The 15,025-nt window shown below is 43.1% G+C and overlaps 1 protein-coding gene across 1 annotated transcript in view; it reads right to left on the reverse strand.

Moving 5' to 3' along the window:
* The window catches only part of LOC126299369 (galanin receptor 2a-like), a 155,519-nt gene that overhangs the window by 129,671 nt on the left and 10,823 nt on the right, over positions 1-15,025 (reverse strand). The window contains exon 2 of the mRNA XM_049991231.1: positions 5,276-5,680. Within this exon, the coding sequence (XP_049847188.1) occupies positions 5,276-5,655 (380 nt within the window). The 5' untranslated portion in view covers positions 5,656-5,680. The remainder of the gene's footprint in view (positions 1-5,275; positions 5,681-15,025) is intronic.

The raw sequence follows: 15,025 nt of genomic DNA on the forward strand, positions 1-15,025 counted from the left end.
TCTGCCGAGGCCCTCTCAGCTGGAATAGCAACAACACGAACCATAATTTATATGTTAAATTTTGCTTTAACAGTAAATGAAAGTCTCCAGATCGTCCCTTTCCTGTCTTTCTATTATGTTCTTCTAAATTACAACTATTTGTTATTTCGTACCCTCCGATTGCTTCAACTAATTTACTTTGAAATTCATTGTTATTACTCTAATTTTTACTGGTCGAAACAACTATTGCTAGTAATGAATAACAATGTATTATTGCATGTAAAACTATAAAATGTACGGCCTGCTTTTAAAATATTAGGTAGCAGGTTTTTTAATGTGCAATAAATAAGATGAATTGAACCTATACTTTCGCCCAATTTCTTGATGGTAGAGGGGCTAGGATCAATTACCCTGATTTACGTGCGTGAATGGAAGCGCTCTAGCCATTGCAGGTGTTTTCTGATGGAATCAATTAAATCCGTCTAGCAGAAACTTGAATAAGTGGAATTCTAACCGCGGTAGCGGGAGTCCTCGTTTCCGTAGTCCTTGTGCCTATTAACTGACAGACCACAACTCTCTGCGATGACCATACTTGTAAGGCCAAAACAAATCGTAGCAACTTGCCGTTTAGGGGAAATTTCTTCTGTGATATTGAATAAATGAATGTTAACACACTACATCAACTTTTATGACATTTATCCCCTCTATGAATTAGCTATTTTTGTTAATTTTTAGTAAAGTATGAGCAATGTAAAATCAGCCCGAAAAATCTTGTATGCACCTTAAGGTAGGCAACCCAGCTTACAAGATCGGATGCCTATCGTAAGACGCATGGAATTCTTTCCTCTCCACTTTTATTTAGCCGACGTTGAATTAGGGACGCGACCGGCGTTAACGATCTCCTGCCGGTGTCTGGTAAGCAGCATCGATAAGCAGCCCAGTCCACTTACCTGCTCGGTAAGTTTTTAACTGTTTGTTCTAATGTTTCTCACACATTTACGCATTCAATTTACGGAATACGAAACCTAACATCGAACTTCCTCATGACGGAACAATGAATTTCCTGATATGTAATTATGTAAGTTATGTAAATTATGTATAGACGATTTACACCTGAAGATGGACGTACAGGGTACGAAATGCATCGTGTAACTCAATAAAACACGAAAAAAATTGTAACTGAAGGCGTTTTTATTCAAATTGTCTTTGCTAAAGTGTTCTTCACGACTTATATTGAATGATTTAACTTTCATTCTATACGGAATTGATGTCCACTATCAAGTCTGGTATGAGGTGTAGAGCATATTGGCACGAATATTTTTAGAAATTATTTATTATTTAGAAATCACAGTTGTAAGAGGAAAAACATAAGCTAAATTATATTGCATCGGTATGGAGTTTCTGTCTTACGGAAAGGAAGACAAACGTATAATTAAACAACAGAATATGCGGAGTACACGAGGAATCACAATAAAATAAATATACTCACGGAATAATGGAGGCATAGAATGGAACAGATAGTGTGAAAAGATCTGGAGAAATGTGAGGCTTAAGTGAAGTTTAAGAGACAGCTATATTGCATAAAATTCACAATTTTTTGCTTTTAATTTCTAATTATCAGGTTGTTATAAGAAGAAGGGACAGAAGAATCGGTTAACACGATGTAAAAAAACAGTTTTTCGGGTCTCTAGATAGAAATATGTTACTCAAATTATTAAAAGAGTTGGGACTGCATAACAAACAACAGTAATAATTAAAACAACTTTAACGAAAAAATATCAAAAGCAAAAATTAAGAGAAAACTGTTACAAAATTTTAAAATAAAAGCAGGAGAGAGCTAAGGAGACAGCTTGTCGCCCCTGTTTTTTAAATGTGCAGTAGAAAAAGTGATTAGAAAATAGAGGAAGGCCATAAATACTAAGGGAATATGAGGGATGTATTATAACGAAATAAGTAAACAAATATTTCACTTACTAAATAATTACAAATCCAAAACCATGCGGCTGAGAGAAGCAGGAAGAGATACCGAAAACGTGGGAGTCGACATGGACGCAATAAAAAGTAGAACACTGTAAAGAAGCAGTAAAAAAGGTAGACTTTCGTGACAGGAAAAAAGCAAGAACTGGTAGAAAGTGGACACAAGAAGAGAACGAGAAACATAATGGAAGAATGAAAGAAGTGTGGTCTGGAAATATGGCAGTTGAAAATAAACAAGCAGAAACAATGCTGACTTGTCGTAACCTCCAAAGGGTTGTTCGAAATTATAAAATAATAACAATAAGGCGCTCGCTGTGTTTTCCTAAGGCAGTGTACCTAGTGCGTTAATACGAGGGGCATCCAATAAGTAAGTTTCCATATTTCATACAAAAAAGCGTTATCCACAATTTACCACGTTGAAATAATTTATTGACAATGTATAATGCTTCTGTTAGTTTTCTACACTATCACTCTGTTTTTCTAAGCATTTTTGGTAATGTGACACATGTTTTTCCAAACCATTGTTGTAACAGGTCGAATTCTATGTTTGTAACTATCTGATTATTGTCGACGTGATTTCATCATCAGTGTTAAATTCCTTGTCTCCAAGATCACCTCTGGATTGGGGGAACATGTGAAAATCTCTTGGGGCAAGCTCAGGTGGGTATGGAGGATGCGGGAACACTGCCCAGGAGAATATTTCGAGCTAATGTCGAACCATCTGAACGCTAGTACAGCCTTTCTCACGGACAGAGGTTAGCTCCCGGTGGATATCGACAGCGGGTTGTATTGCTGCGCACAAGCGGACACACTTTTCACTGGTAACTCCTTGCTAACTGGCAACGTACTGCGGTATGCACTGTACGCCTGTAATGCATATATGCGTTCCCTTCACGTGTTTAAGCCAAGTATTACGCAAATTTATGCGATCGGGAATACTCAGTAGCAGCAAGGCTACATGTACATTTAACAATTAAGCGTCAGCAAGGGCATTAGTGATGAAATCATAGGAGGAAATGTTGTGCAACCTTAGTAGGGACAAGATCCGACTATTCGGGAGTACGGTCTTACAATCTGAGACAGTGTTCCGAGACAAACTTCCGTCACAATGTCCGCAAACGTGACGTCAGATACGCCTAGCAACAGCGATCTTAACGCCCATTTTTTGAAGGTTTGGATATATATATATATATATATATATATATATATATATATATATATATATATATATATATACATGTAGGAAACGAGAGAAGTGTCCTCATTTGCTGAGAGAGAAAGGTGGGGTGGTCTCTCTTGTCCTTCGGGAAGACAGGGTGAGTTATTCGCTATAAGCCAAGCAAAACGGACGGTCGAGTAACCGGGGCGGCTCTAAAAGAACGGTGGCGAACGCATATTTCAGATGTTAAACAATATGTAAAGTGAAGTTATTAGTTATCAGAACGCCACGTGTCGTGGGCAGTGTCTATCATTATGTAAAGTCAGAGAAAATGGTGTAAATGTGTGTAAAGGGTCGAATATAACGGCGTAGTTCAGAGCCGCCATACTGCAAATTCTGACTCTGTGGTGTGTGTGACAAAGCAATTTATTTATTAAAACAAGTACAATACCAACTTTGTTGACAATTAACAACTGGCATCCCTAAACACTCCACTTCATCAGGATCACCACCTACAAGGAACCTGGTTCAAAAATGGTTCAAATGGCTCTGAGCACTATGGGACTTAACTTCTGAGGTCATCAGTCCCCTAGAACTTAGAACTACTTAAACTTAACTAACCTAAGGACATCACACACATCCATGCCCGAGGCAGGATTCGAACCTGCGACCGTAGCACCTAGAACCGCTCGGCCACTCCGGCCGGCGGAACCTGGCGACTGAGCGCTACTTCTGTGCTACGAGGGACTTACCGAAGCAGCAAGACACCACGTTAGTGATACCGCCCAGAAAAGCACTTCCTTCTCGGTACAATGCCACTGAAAGTGTTGTAAGCCGATGTGAGCGTTGTCAACACCGACTCAAAGGAAGGCCTCGGCGCTTGTTGGTGACGTCACGTCAGCTAGGCACGGCGAACGCCAGGTCTGTTGTAGGCATACTCATACTGGTGGTGTCTCCCTCTCTGACACAGGAAAATGTGAAACTATTGGCGGGAGTTGACCAACACACATTGTTCTAAGAGATTTCTGCAATCAATTAATTGTGCAATTCATTACACAAATAGTGTACTCCTGAACTTAAATTTCCATCTGTTTTAAGGATTGACATACAAAAACAACTTCATGGTCCAGCACCAACAGAATTCGTGCTTCTTTACCTTATTTGTAAATCTGAGGAAGTTACGTTCGTACTGGGTTGCTTTTACAACAAACTGTGAACATATTGGTGCTCTTCTTTAGGTATCTTGGTTGACTATGGGGTGAAGAGCACTGAATGTTAATGAAATATCTCGCGATTGTACACGTTGGGGGAGGGGGTGGGGGACAGAAGAAGAGGCAAAAGAGAGGTACTTGTTTTATCAAGTAAAATTTTTTTATCTTATAAAGTTTCTCCTTTCTGTTGCAAGAGGGGAATATTAATCTTTTCTAATGTGCATGTTTTAAAAAGTTTAACCTCAGCAGTATTTTCGATGTATGAAGCTATTTTGTTTCCTGTTCAGAATTCCTTTCGTTGAAAACGACTGTAATCTAATGACTGGCAACAGTTGGACATTTGCACATGTAAATCAGTTCACATTTCCAGTGAAGATGTCAAACGAAAATAAATAAATAAATAAATGAAACGAGTTCATTGTAAGGGGGTTGGGGTAAGTTTGGATAAAAAAATGGAGCAGGTAAATATAGTTACTTGAATGTAAAATTTCCGAAGCTTGTCATGGGGCAAAGCATTTCCTCATATTGATCTACGTTTATTTCGACAGGATTCAGTAATGGACTATGGACTTCATTTGTAGCTTTACGATAGTAAGAAAATCTTTCATCTAAATAAAACTGCAGAATCCAAAACAGTACCAAACATTTTGTCCAGAAATAAGAGATTTATAGTGATAAGCACGCCCAGGCGTTTCTGCCTGCAAACAGACCTGGCGTTCGCCGTGCCTAGCTGACGTGACGTCACCAACAAGAGCCGAGGCCTTCCTTTGAGTCGGTGTTGGCGTTGTCGACCGATACCAGTCGAACTCGGCGACCCTCACATGTTACGGGCACAGTTTATTTCGCAGATAAATGGGACAGGGAAATTTAGTTATTGGACGACCCAGGTAGTTTTTATTGTGGTGTAGCGCGGAACAGAAATACTGCGGAGCGAGGTGCGGGGACTGGCCTTTCGACGGTGACGGCGGCGAGGTTGAGCACGGAGGCGGCGGCAGACAGCGAGGCGGCGTACTCGGCAGCGCGGCAGACGGCGCCGGCGGCGTCCCAGCTGGCCACGAAGTACTGCAGCAGGTCGAGCGGCGCGTGCAGCAGCAGCAGCAGCAGGTCGGCCGCCGCCAGCGACGCCAGGAACAGCGACGTGGCGCTGCGCCGCGACGCCGCCAGCACGAGCGCGTTGCCCGCCACGCCGCACACGAGCGCCGCCGCGTGCCAGCCCACGATGTGGAAGAACAGCGAGTTCAGCTTCCACGGCTTGAGCATCTCGGCCGGGTCCGCCATGCACACGGTGGCCGCCGGCTTGCCGGGGCAGGACGCGTTCCACGCGCCCATCTGCCCCGCTCGCGGCTGCGCCGCTCTGCACACATCCGCACCCGCGTCACATTACTCTCATCTACCGACTTTCCGATGTTACTCGTATGACCGACTATCGACACTATAGTTTCGATACCCGTAGTGCCGGTATCGATACCTCGTATTCCTTAATTTCGTAGTATGGGAAGAAATACACTGACAGAAAAAAATTGCAACACCAATATATATTTAAAGTAAAGTAATGAAATTTCGGGAATGCATTTGTCTAGGTAACATTAAGTGATTAACATTGCAACATCACAGGTTAATGTAAGTGCGAGACATGCTATTGCAAATGCGAAATGCTGGTACATTAATAATCGCTATAATCGCCAGAATGTTGAATGCAAGCATGCAAACCTAAATCTACATCTACATCTACATGGATACTCTGCAAAACACATTTAAATGCCTGGCAGAGGGTTCATCGAACCACCTTCACAATTCTCTATTATTCCAATCTCGTATAGCGCGCGGAAAGAACGAACATCTATATCTTTCCGTACGAGCTCTGCATGAATTTTGTTGTATAGGTGCCGGATGTCAGTTTGTGGGGTGGAGTTTCATGCCCGTTGCACTTCGTCGGTCAATACAGGGACGGTTAAAGCGGTTGTGGATGACAATGGCGTTGGCGCCCGATGATGTCTCACATGTGCTCGATTGGAGACAGATCTCGTGATCCAGCAGGCCAATGCATCATTTCGAGTAGAGCTCTGCATTTCGATGAAAACAACCGCTCGAGCCTGCCGGAGTGGCCGAGCGGTTCTAGGCGCTTCAGTCTGGAACCGCGCGACCGCTACAGTCGCAGGTTCGAATCCTGCCTCGGGCATGGATGTGTGTGATGTCCTTAGGTTAGTTAGGTTTAAGTAGTTCTAAGTTCTAGGAGACTGATGACCTCATATGTTAAGTCCCATAGTGTTCAGAGCCATTTGAACCAACCGCTCGAGCACTTCCCATTTCGTGCCGCTGCTCGACGGTTGGGAAAGGCTCACGCTGCGATACGGCTGTGGCCGTCTAATTCACCATGTGGCCGGTTGTCCTCCACCTCTTGGTTATCGGTTGGACTGTCGAGCATTGCTGGTCGCTCGATCGTAGTCACAATCTCGGCCGATGACAGTACAACCGCCGCGCGCTCTACACTGCCGAATCGCATTACAAACCTTGTGTAAACGCAGTTGACGACCTGACTTTTGAGCAGCGCAGACACCGTTATGGATAAACCAAGTACAGGTCGTAAACATTCCAATCATGAAATGAAGAGTAGTATTATGGAGAGAATTAGGAGCGGCTCATTAATCCTGAAGAAGAAAGACATGTCGGAAGAGGAGGCGAAAAGTGAAGCTTGGAAATCGTTAGCATTTATAGTGGATCCTGTCAAGCAGGCTTCTGTTGGTTCCGTGCAATGTACCACATGTGATACCATACTTCCGTACCAGTCGAGTACAACAGGTATGCTTCGGCACTGCAAAAGTAAATGCGGAGCAGAAGTCCACCGGCCATTTGCAGTACCAAGTAGCATAAAGAAAGTTGTGGTTGATAGGTCGGTCGATATAAGTGGAATAGATTTGCTGCCGTTAATTACTTGTAGTAAGATTGGTTTCAAGGATTATTCTCAGGAACTCATCAATGTTGGCGCCACTTACGGCAAAGTCAGTACAGAAGATGCTCTTCCGCACCCTACCACTGTATCGCGGCATATTAAAGAAAAGGTAGACAAAATACGGGTGACAATGGTGCCCAAGCTAATATGTGCCTTAAAGAACAAAATGTGCGCTTTAGACGCTGATCTGTGGTCTGATAACTACAAGAAGTAAAATTTTTTGACTTTGGCGTCGCATTATGTGAATGATGAGTGGCGGCTAGAAACGCTTGTTTTGATAACAACCGAGTTTCCGGACGTACCTAAGACAGAAGAGAACATACGGCACGAAATCGAAGAGCGGATGCTTGAATTAGGAATTAACAAGAATGATCTTACGAAATGTTACTTTGTCACCGACCAAGGAGCTAATATGAAGAAGGCACTTGCTTTGATCACTGCTTGATGACTTCGCTTCGTCACACATTTCAAGAGACGTTTTTAGAAGACGAAGCCCCTGAAATCCTGTCGTGTCTACCATCAGCAAGAGCTATAGTAGGCTATTTGAAGAGATCTGGTCACTCGGGGCGTCTGCGGCCCCTCTTCAAGCAAGAAGCTATAACTCGGTGGAACAGTATACTGTTAATGCTCAATTCCGTCAAATCGACGATATTCGAGATCTACTAGAATCCCGCGGACAATCGACACTCTTAGAAACCTTCCAAGAAGGGTGCGTAGGAGACGTTGTCGCTTTTCTAACCCCCTTTAAAGAAGTGAATTTGGATTTGGAAACTGCAAAGGTAACAACGCTAGAACGTGTGCTGCCGTGGTACAAGAGTCTGTTATATCATCGTGAACCAATAGACAGTGACAACGAGGTATAAGAACACTTTTTATAGGTTACGATCCTTTATACAACTGTTGAGTTATCAGAGTGCAGTTATGTATATTGGGTTTCCTTTTCAGCTCATGGCGAAAATAAAAAGGAGAGCAGCATACTTCATCACAAAGAAGTGCAAAATTGAGGCTAACCATTACGTTGCCACGGTTCTATGGCCATCACGGTGTCATTTGAAGAAACTCACAGCAGACGAAAAGCAAGCCGCGTATGATGAAGTTCGACGATTGTTCTCGGGACTGCCCGTAAATGGTCAGGTTCATTCACTGAAACCAATTAGTAAAGGAATGTTTGTTTGTCTACTCTGCCATCTTTTGTTAGATCAACATTTATTACTTCTACAATGTGATATTTGGGAAAGGTTTCGCAGCTTAAACATTCCACAATGTGTTTTGATGTAATTTGTGCGATATATATAAAATGTCACCGTAAATATAGTCGTTTAGTAACCAGTAATTCTAACTACGGTGTATACATATTTGAAGGTGACAGGAATATCTTACGGATGTTTTCATTCATGTTTAGAGTCCATTCAAGCAAATAGTGACCAAGTTCTTCCCATGGAAAAGTCCAGGATGGACTGGAGTTCGGATGAGGACGACGAAGATGGACACACAGTTACTACCAATGAACTCGAAAGGTACCTTTCACTCTCCAAATCCGACTGTAGCTGTGCCGAAGGACAAATTTTGCAGTGGTGGAAAACGCACGCGGGGATATTTCCAAGGCTGTCAGTATTAGCCAGAAGAGTTCTCTGTATTCCTGCCACTAGTGCTGGCAGCGAGAGAAATTTTAGCCAGGCCGGTCACCTGCTGTCCAGCAAAAGATCGTACCTGGAATCAGACAAGGTGGATGATCTCTTATTGATCCATCACAATTACGTAAGTATTCAAAACATACGAAGTAATCACAAGGAAGGAAACATTCCTCAATCTCTATAAATGTGTGATTCCACTTTCATTGACTTCACAGGAAGAAGTTCAAACCGCCAGCGGTAGTAATAGCTCCAGGAACACGAATGACGCCTGTGTATCAGGGAGCACCAATGACGAAAAATGAATTGTATAGTCATGATTCACTTGTAACGATATTTAAAGGTCATAATGTGTTCAGAAATTAACGTTTGTGCAACAAAATTTCGTGAGTATTACTTTTAACTCCGTCATTCCTTCCCGATCCTGCATTCAATATTAGTACAACGTATACGTGGCCGAGTTTGGAGATAGGCTACGCACAGTCCATGATTAGACTATTGTGTTCCTGTTTGTCTACCGAACGGAACAATATACTAAATACAGACATTACAGTTTTTAACGTTACAATTACTGGGATACATGATAACCTCAAAGGCGAAACTCCAGTAGTCTGCAACATATTAACAAACATCAAATATAACATATACAAGTGTATTATTTAGGTCATAGAAAGTAGTCTGCAACATATTCACAAACATCAAATATAACATATACAAGTGTATTATTTAGGTCATAGAACTGGTAGAAAACAACGAAAGAAATTTGTAAAAGAAATAAGTGAGTGGTTGATGTGAAGCGGTGGCCTCTGATCTCAAGGAGTGTGTCGAAGGGCCGCTCGCTGGCACTGAGTCCACCGGTTACTGGCTACCGGCTGAGCGTTTGGCGCACCCGGTCGAGCGCTGGCGATCAGCTGCCTACAGCCGGCGAAAGAGGACGCTCGGCCGCATACTCCCGAGAGCCAGAGGGGAGAGCGGGACTCGCCGGTAAAAATCGGAGTTAATGCAGATCTCTAATTTCGACACTCTGTAGAGCATGTTGGATTACAACAGCGGTATGTGGACAACAGTTATCCTGTTGAAAAACACCCCCTGGAATTTTGTTGCGGGCCTCTGTGGCCGAACGGTTCTAGGCGCTTCAGTTTGGAACCGCGTGACCGCTACGGTTGCAGGTTCGAATCCTGATTGGGGCATGGATGTGTCTGATGTCCTTCGGTGAGTTAGATTTAAGTAGTTCTAAGTTCTAGGGGACTGATGGCCTCAGATATTACACTACTGCCCTCCAATGAGATCCCGCTCGACGCCACTGAAGTCGTAATGGCAGTGGTCCGGGGTCAGTGGTTCAAATGGGTCTGAGTACAATAGGACTTAACATCTGAGGTCATCAGTCCCCTAAAACTTAGAACTACTTAAACCTAACTAACCTAAGGACATCACACACATCCATGCCCGAGGCAGGATTCGAACCTGCTACCCTAGTGGTCGCACGGTTCCATATTGAAGCGCCTAGAACCGCTCGGCCACACCGGCCGTTACGGGGTCAGTGAATGGGACGTACAAGGCATATGGCTAAGAGCTGTCCTTGAAGTAACCGATTTGTAATGTCACTGTGGAGCCAACTGCTGCTCAAATTGCAGCTGCACATGCAGTGCGATGTATCAAAGAGATACGCCGAAGAATGGTCTTCCCTCTCGGTTGTGCCGGAATACGGTCTTCTCGCGACCGTGACCAGCTCTGCCAGCAGCCATGTGCGGTGGCTACATTCCTGCCAAGTATTTCTGCAATATCGCAGAAGGAACATACAGCTTCTCGTAGCTCTGTTACACGACCTCGTTCAAAGTCAATGAGGTGCTGATAACGACGTCTTTGTTGTCTTAAAGGCATTCTTGACTAACATCAACTCATCACGTCCAGTCTCAAAGGTAACTAACGCTCACGACCGTTACAGCGTGTATTTAAAATAAACCTGACCGGCGTCCTCTTAGTGACGCTAGTACTGCCGCCCTTATGGAACTGGCGCGAAATCTGAATAGACAGCATCATTTACATGTAGAAACATGTCTGCCAACTTTCTTTCACATCGCACAACTCCTTGGCGTTGCAATTTTTTTCCGGCGATGTATTAGAGTATATCTTAAGTATTGAATAGTGTGGAGGGAATATAGTAACCTCAATTACTACATCAATAAGAATTACAGGTATTTATGAAGTTTACAGGAAGACCAAATGCAGTATTAACAATATCTGAAGAAACAGACACCGGTGACTATCTTGCAGCTGTACTAAATTTATGAAATTTATATCGCAGGTGCGGAATCTATCTGACATTAGCTGTGTTAGGTATGAAGTTTTTATCTGTTGGTGATGTACAAAAATTTGTGCCAGAGTGTCGTAGACAGTATGACATATGGAAGTTTGAATTGGCATTGGAATCGTGCTTGGGTAGCTCAAGTGCTTAAGTCGACCGCTCGTGACATGTAGGAAATCCGAGTCTGCCAGTCTGCCACAAATATTCATGTGTCACTATAAGGTAATATCTTTATACACTCCTGGAAATGGAAAAAAGAACACATTGACACCGGTGTGTCAGACCCACCATACTTGCTCCGGACAGTGCGAGAGGGCTGTACAAGCAATGATCACACGCACGGCACAGCGGACACACCAGGAACCGCGGTGTTGGCCGTCGAATGGCGCTAGCTGCGCAGCATTTGTGCACCGCCGCCGTCAGTGTCAGCCAGTTTGCCATGGCATACGGAGCTCCATCGCAGTCTTTAACATTGGTAGCATGCCGCGACAGCGTGGACGTGAACCGTATGTGCAGTTGACGGACTTTGAGCGAGGGCGTATAGTGGGCAACGGGAGGCCGGGTGGACGTACCGCCGAATTGCTCAACACGTGGGGCGTGAGGTCTCCACTCCACAGAATAGCAGCCTGCATTGCTGCGAAAGGTGGATATACACTGTACTAGTGCCGAAATTGTGCATGCTCTGTTGCCTGTGTCTATGTGCCTGTGGTTCTGTCAATGTGATCATGTGATGTATCTGACCCCAGGAATGTGTCAATAAAGTTTCCCCTTCCTGGGACAATGCATTCACGGAGTTCTTATTTCAATTTCCAGGAGTGTACTAATGCAGCTAATGTCAGACAGAATTCGCTGTTGCGAATAAATGTCATAAATTTACCACAGCTGCTAGATCATCTGCAATGTCTGTTTCTTCAGACAGGATTAAAAATATGTATTACAAGCCTCGACAGTCAAAAAGGTGATTCTATATTGCAGTGCCTGTGTCGTTCACAAATACGATGCAAAGTTCGTTCAGACGTGCGACTTACAGCCGTTCTGAGATACATGATATATATTCTCAGTTGAGAATTTGGACGACCATCAGCTGTGTAATGGAATGAACGAGAATGAAAATTTGTGCCAGACCGAGCCTCGAAAACGGACTTTCAGCTTGTTGCCGGCGGTCGCCGTTTCTGGTGCCCAAAGGTAGGGTTGGGGGGCAATGAAGGCAAGGGTCGCAAACCGAGGCCTGACCACCATGTACCGTTCTCTACCGCAGAAACCAAGGAAAGTTTAGGGAACCTGGAAAACAAGTATATAGAACATCAACGATTTATTTATTTATTTAGTAATTTCCTTTGTTTTTTTAAAATTAATGTATGTTTCCTTTTCCTTTTTTTTGTGAACATTCCGATGATCTGAGAATGACAAGTTCTAAGAGTGGGAATGGCGTCTATCAACTCCTCACTGCAGTATCACCCCAAATGTGGAACGGGTTAAGAAAGACACTACAATGGAAATTCGAGAAAATTGTCTGTATTTGAGATTACGGACAACTGCACAATGGCAATAGTTAAGGAAGTGCCAAAAATCAAGGATATTTTTCTCGCCGTCAGCAAACAAGTAATAATTGCGTGTTCACATATCCACTTCATAGAATTCGGTTTTGCTTGCGGGAAGTATCCTGAGTCTGGAAAGAGGAGCAGGCGAGGATTTATCTGATGAAGAGTCGTACGGGTAATTAGGGCCAGCATCTGTCGCATCAAGAACCGCACACCTATCGCCAATCCACACATCAGACGCTGCTTGACCGTGACCAGCACATCACAGGCGACACACAACGGGGTGTTTGCAAGGTGAATCCCACGAAGATGGTCGTAGGTTTTGTTCCAAAAATGAACAGCATAGAGATAGAAGTGATGACACTTTCTTCAGGACCTGACCATCATTTTGCAGGACAATGCTCAAGCACGTACAGTGTAAGCTGTTACTGATTTGTTTGACTGATGGGGCTGCTAAGTGCTATACCACCTACTGCCCTCCCCTGGCTTAAGCTCTCGTGAGTTCAGCTGGATTTCTAAACTGAATGAAACACTTCATGACACTCACTTCAGAACTGCTACAGTTTCGTCGGGCAATAGACCACGCCGCTCGAACTGTCAACACAACTGGCACTGCTAAGAGTATCCTACGACTTCCACATCTCTGACAACGGGTTGTACACAATGCTGGTGACTACTTTTAAGGTCAGTAAAACTTCGAAACACGTATCTATTTTGTACAAGCTATAAATAAATAGTTGCCGCTATTAAAGTTCCAACTCTCGTACTTCAGAACTGAACAGGTACAGCCTGGGTTCTATTTCGAGAGTCCTCAGATTACAGCTTCAGCTTTTTGGTACTCAGGCGCAGAATACTGCTCTCCTGCCCATTAAAATAATTGACACAGCTCTGTTCAGCAATGCGCCTGATTACAGGGTGTAATCGTCCAATAAATACGCACTGGCTAACGATTCTTAGTAATTTTTCACCACCATCCATAAGAAATCGCAGTACAAGCTGAACTGTGGACAAGAATCAAAAAGCAATCCAGAATTGCACATTCATTCAGAAATTTCATTATCAGGACCCCAGCAATTGAGATATAGAAAACCATCGTGGCATGGAGCTGTCAGTCTGCAGAACAGTTATTTCAACGTGAAAGATGCCTAGAACAATGACCGGCAGTAATAAACTTCCTTGATGCATCACCAACTAATTACAACTCCTTGGGAACGACCAGCAGGTTTTCATCTGCCCCGACGACACGAGTGCATATACGTTGATTCGGATCAGGACTGATCGGGCAGATGTGGAACATGAGAAGGGAAGTCCTCACCTCAGAGCGGCTACGTCAAAGTGTAGGAAACAGTTCATCACATAACATTTGAATGTTAGATCAGAGCTTTGAAGGGAAAATGGAAGTCCTCCATAGTATGTCCAAAGGAGCTTCTGACGGGATTTCAAACTTGAACACATTGCTATGAACCCATTATGAACTTGAGATCGTGTATATTTGTGTGGAAATGTATATATTTGTTTTAAAAAGTTGTCTAGTATTTTCCCCTGACATCTTACGTTAAATAATTAAATCGGAGCAATATTGTAAATAAAATTGTTTACGTTATTAATATTTGCAAATATGTCTGTAAGTAACTGATACCTCCCTGAGGGAATGATACACCAAATTTCTGAACGTGCTCTTCAGCCACAGAAGTAAGAATGTACTACATCTCATAGTTTGGTGCCTTTTTCTGGTGTTGAAGCGCTACGCGCAAAGGGACTTGCAATCAGTCATAGCCAGACAGCAGTGCAGTGCAGTCGACGGCTGGTGTGCATAACGAGCACTAATTTTAGTGCAGTAAACGTTATTCCTCCATGATGGATGGAGACGTTGGTTTGCTATATTTGCTGTAATAAGTCTCTTAGTTATATAATCGTTTGGATGCAAGATTTTTTTGAGGCTAAAGAAATGCTGAAGTTGCCCGCATCACAAGTCCAGGAAGCGCTGTGGTCAAGAAATGCCGTGTGGCGATTAGTAGCTACACCACTGATACGAGACGTGAAGATGCTATAATGCATTAAATGCTCACTGCTTACACGATTTTGCTTCAGTCCAAACTCAAGAACGTTTTTTTTACTTCATTAGAAATGTAACAGGATGATCAATTTTATTAGTGAAAGTTGTCGCTATTTATTTATGAACAGTACACGAGCATGTTTAATAATAATGTAGTGTTACTAATAATTTTAAAAAGATCATTTCTTTCTTTCTATATTATTTACTAAAATTTTA

This window comes from Schistocerca gregaria, chromosome X (assembly GCF_023897955.1).
Source record: "Schistocerca gregaria isolate iqSchGreg1 chromosome X, iqSchGreg1.2, whole genome shotgun sequence".
Classification (NCBI taxonomy): domain Eukaryota; kingdom Metazoa; phylum Arthropoda; class Insecta; order Orthoptera; family Acrididae; genus Schistocerca; species Schistocerca gregaria.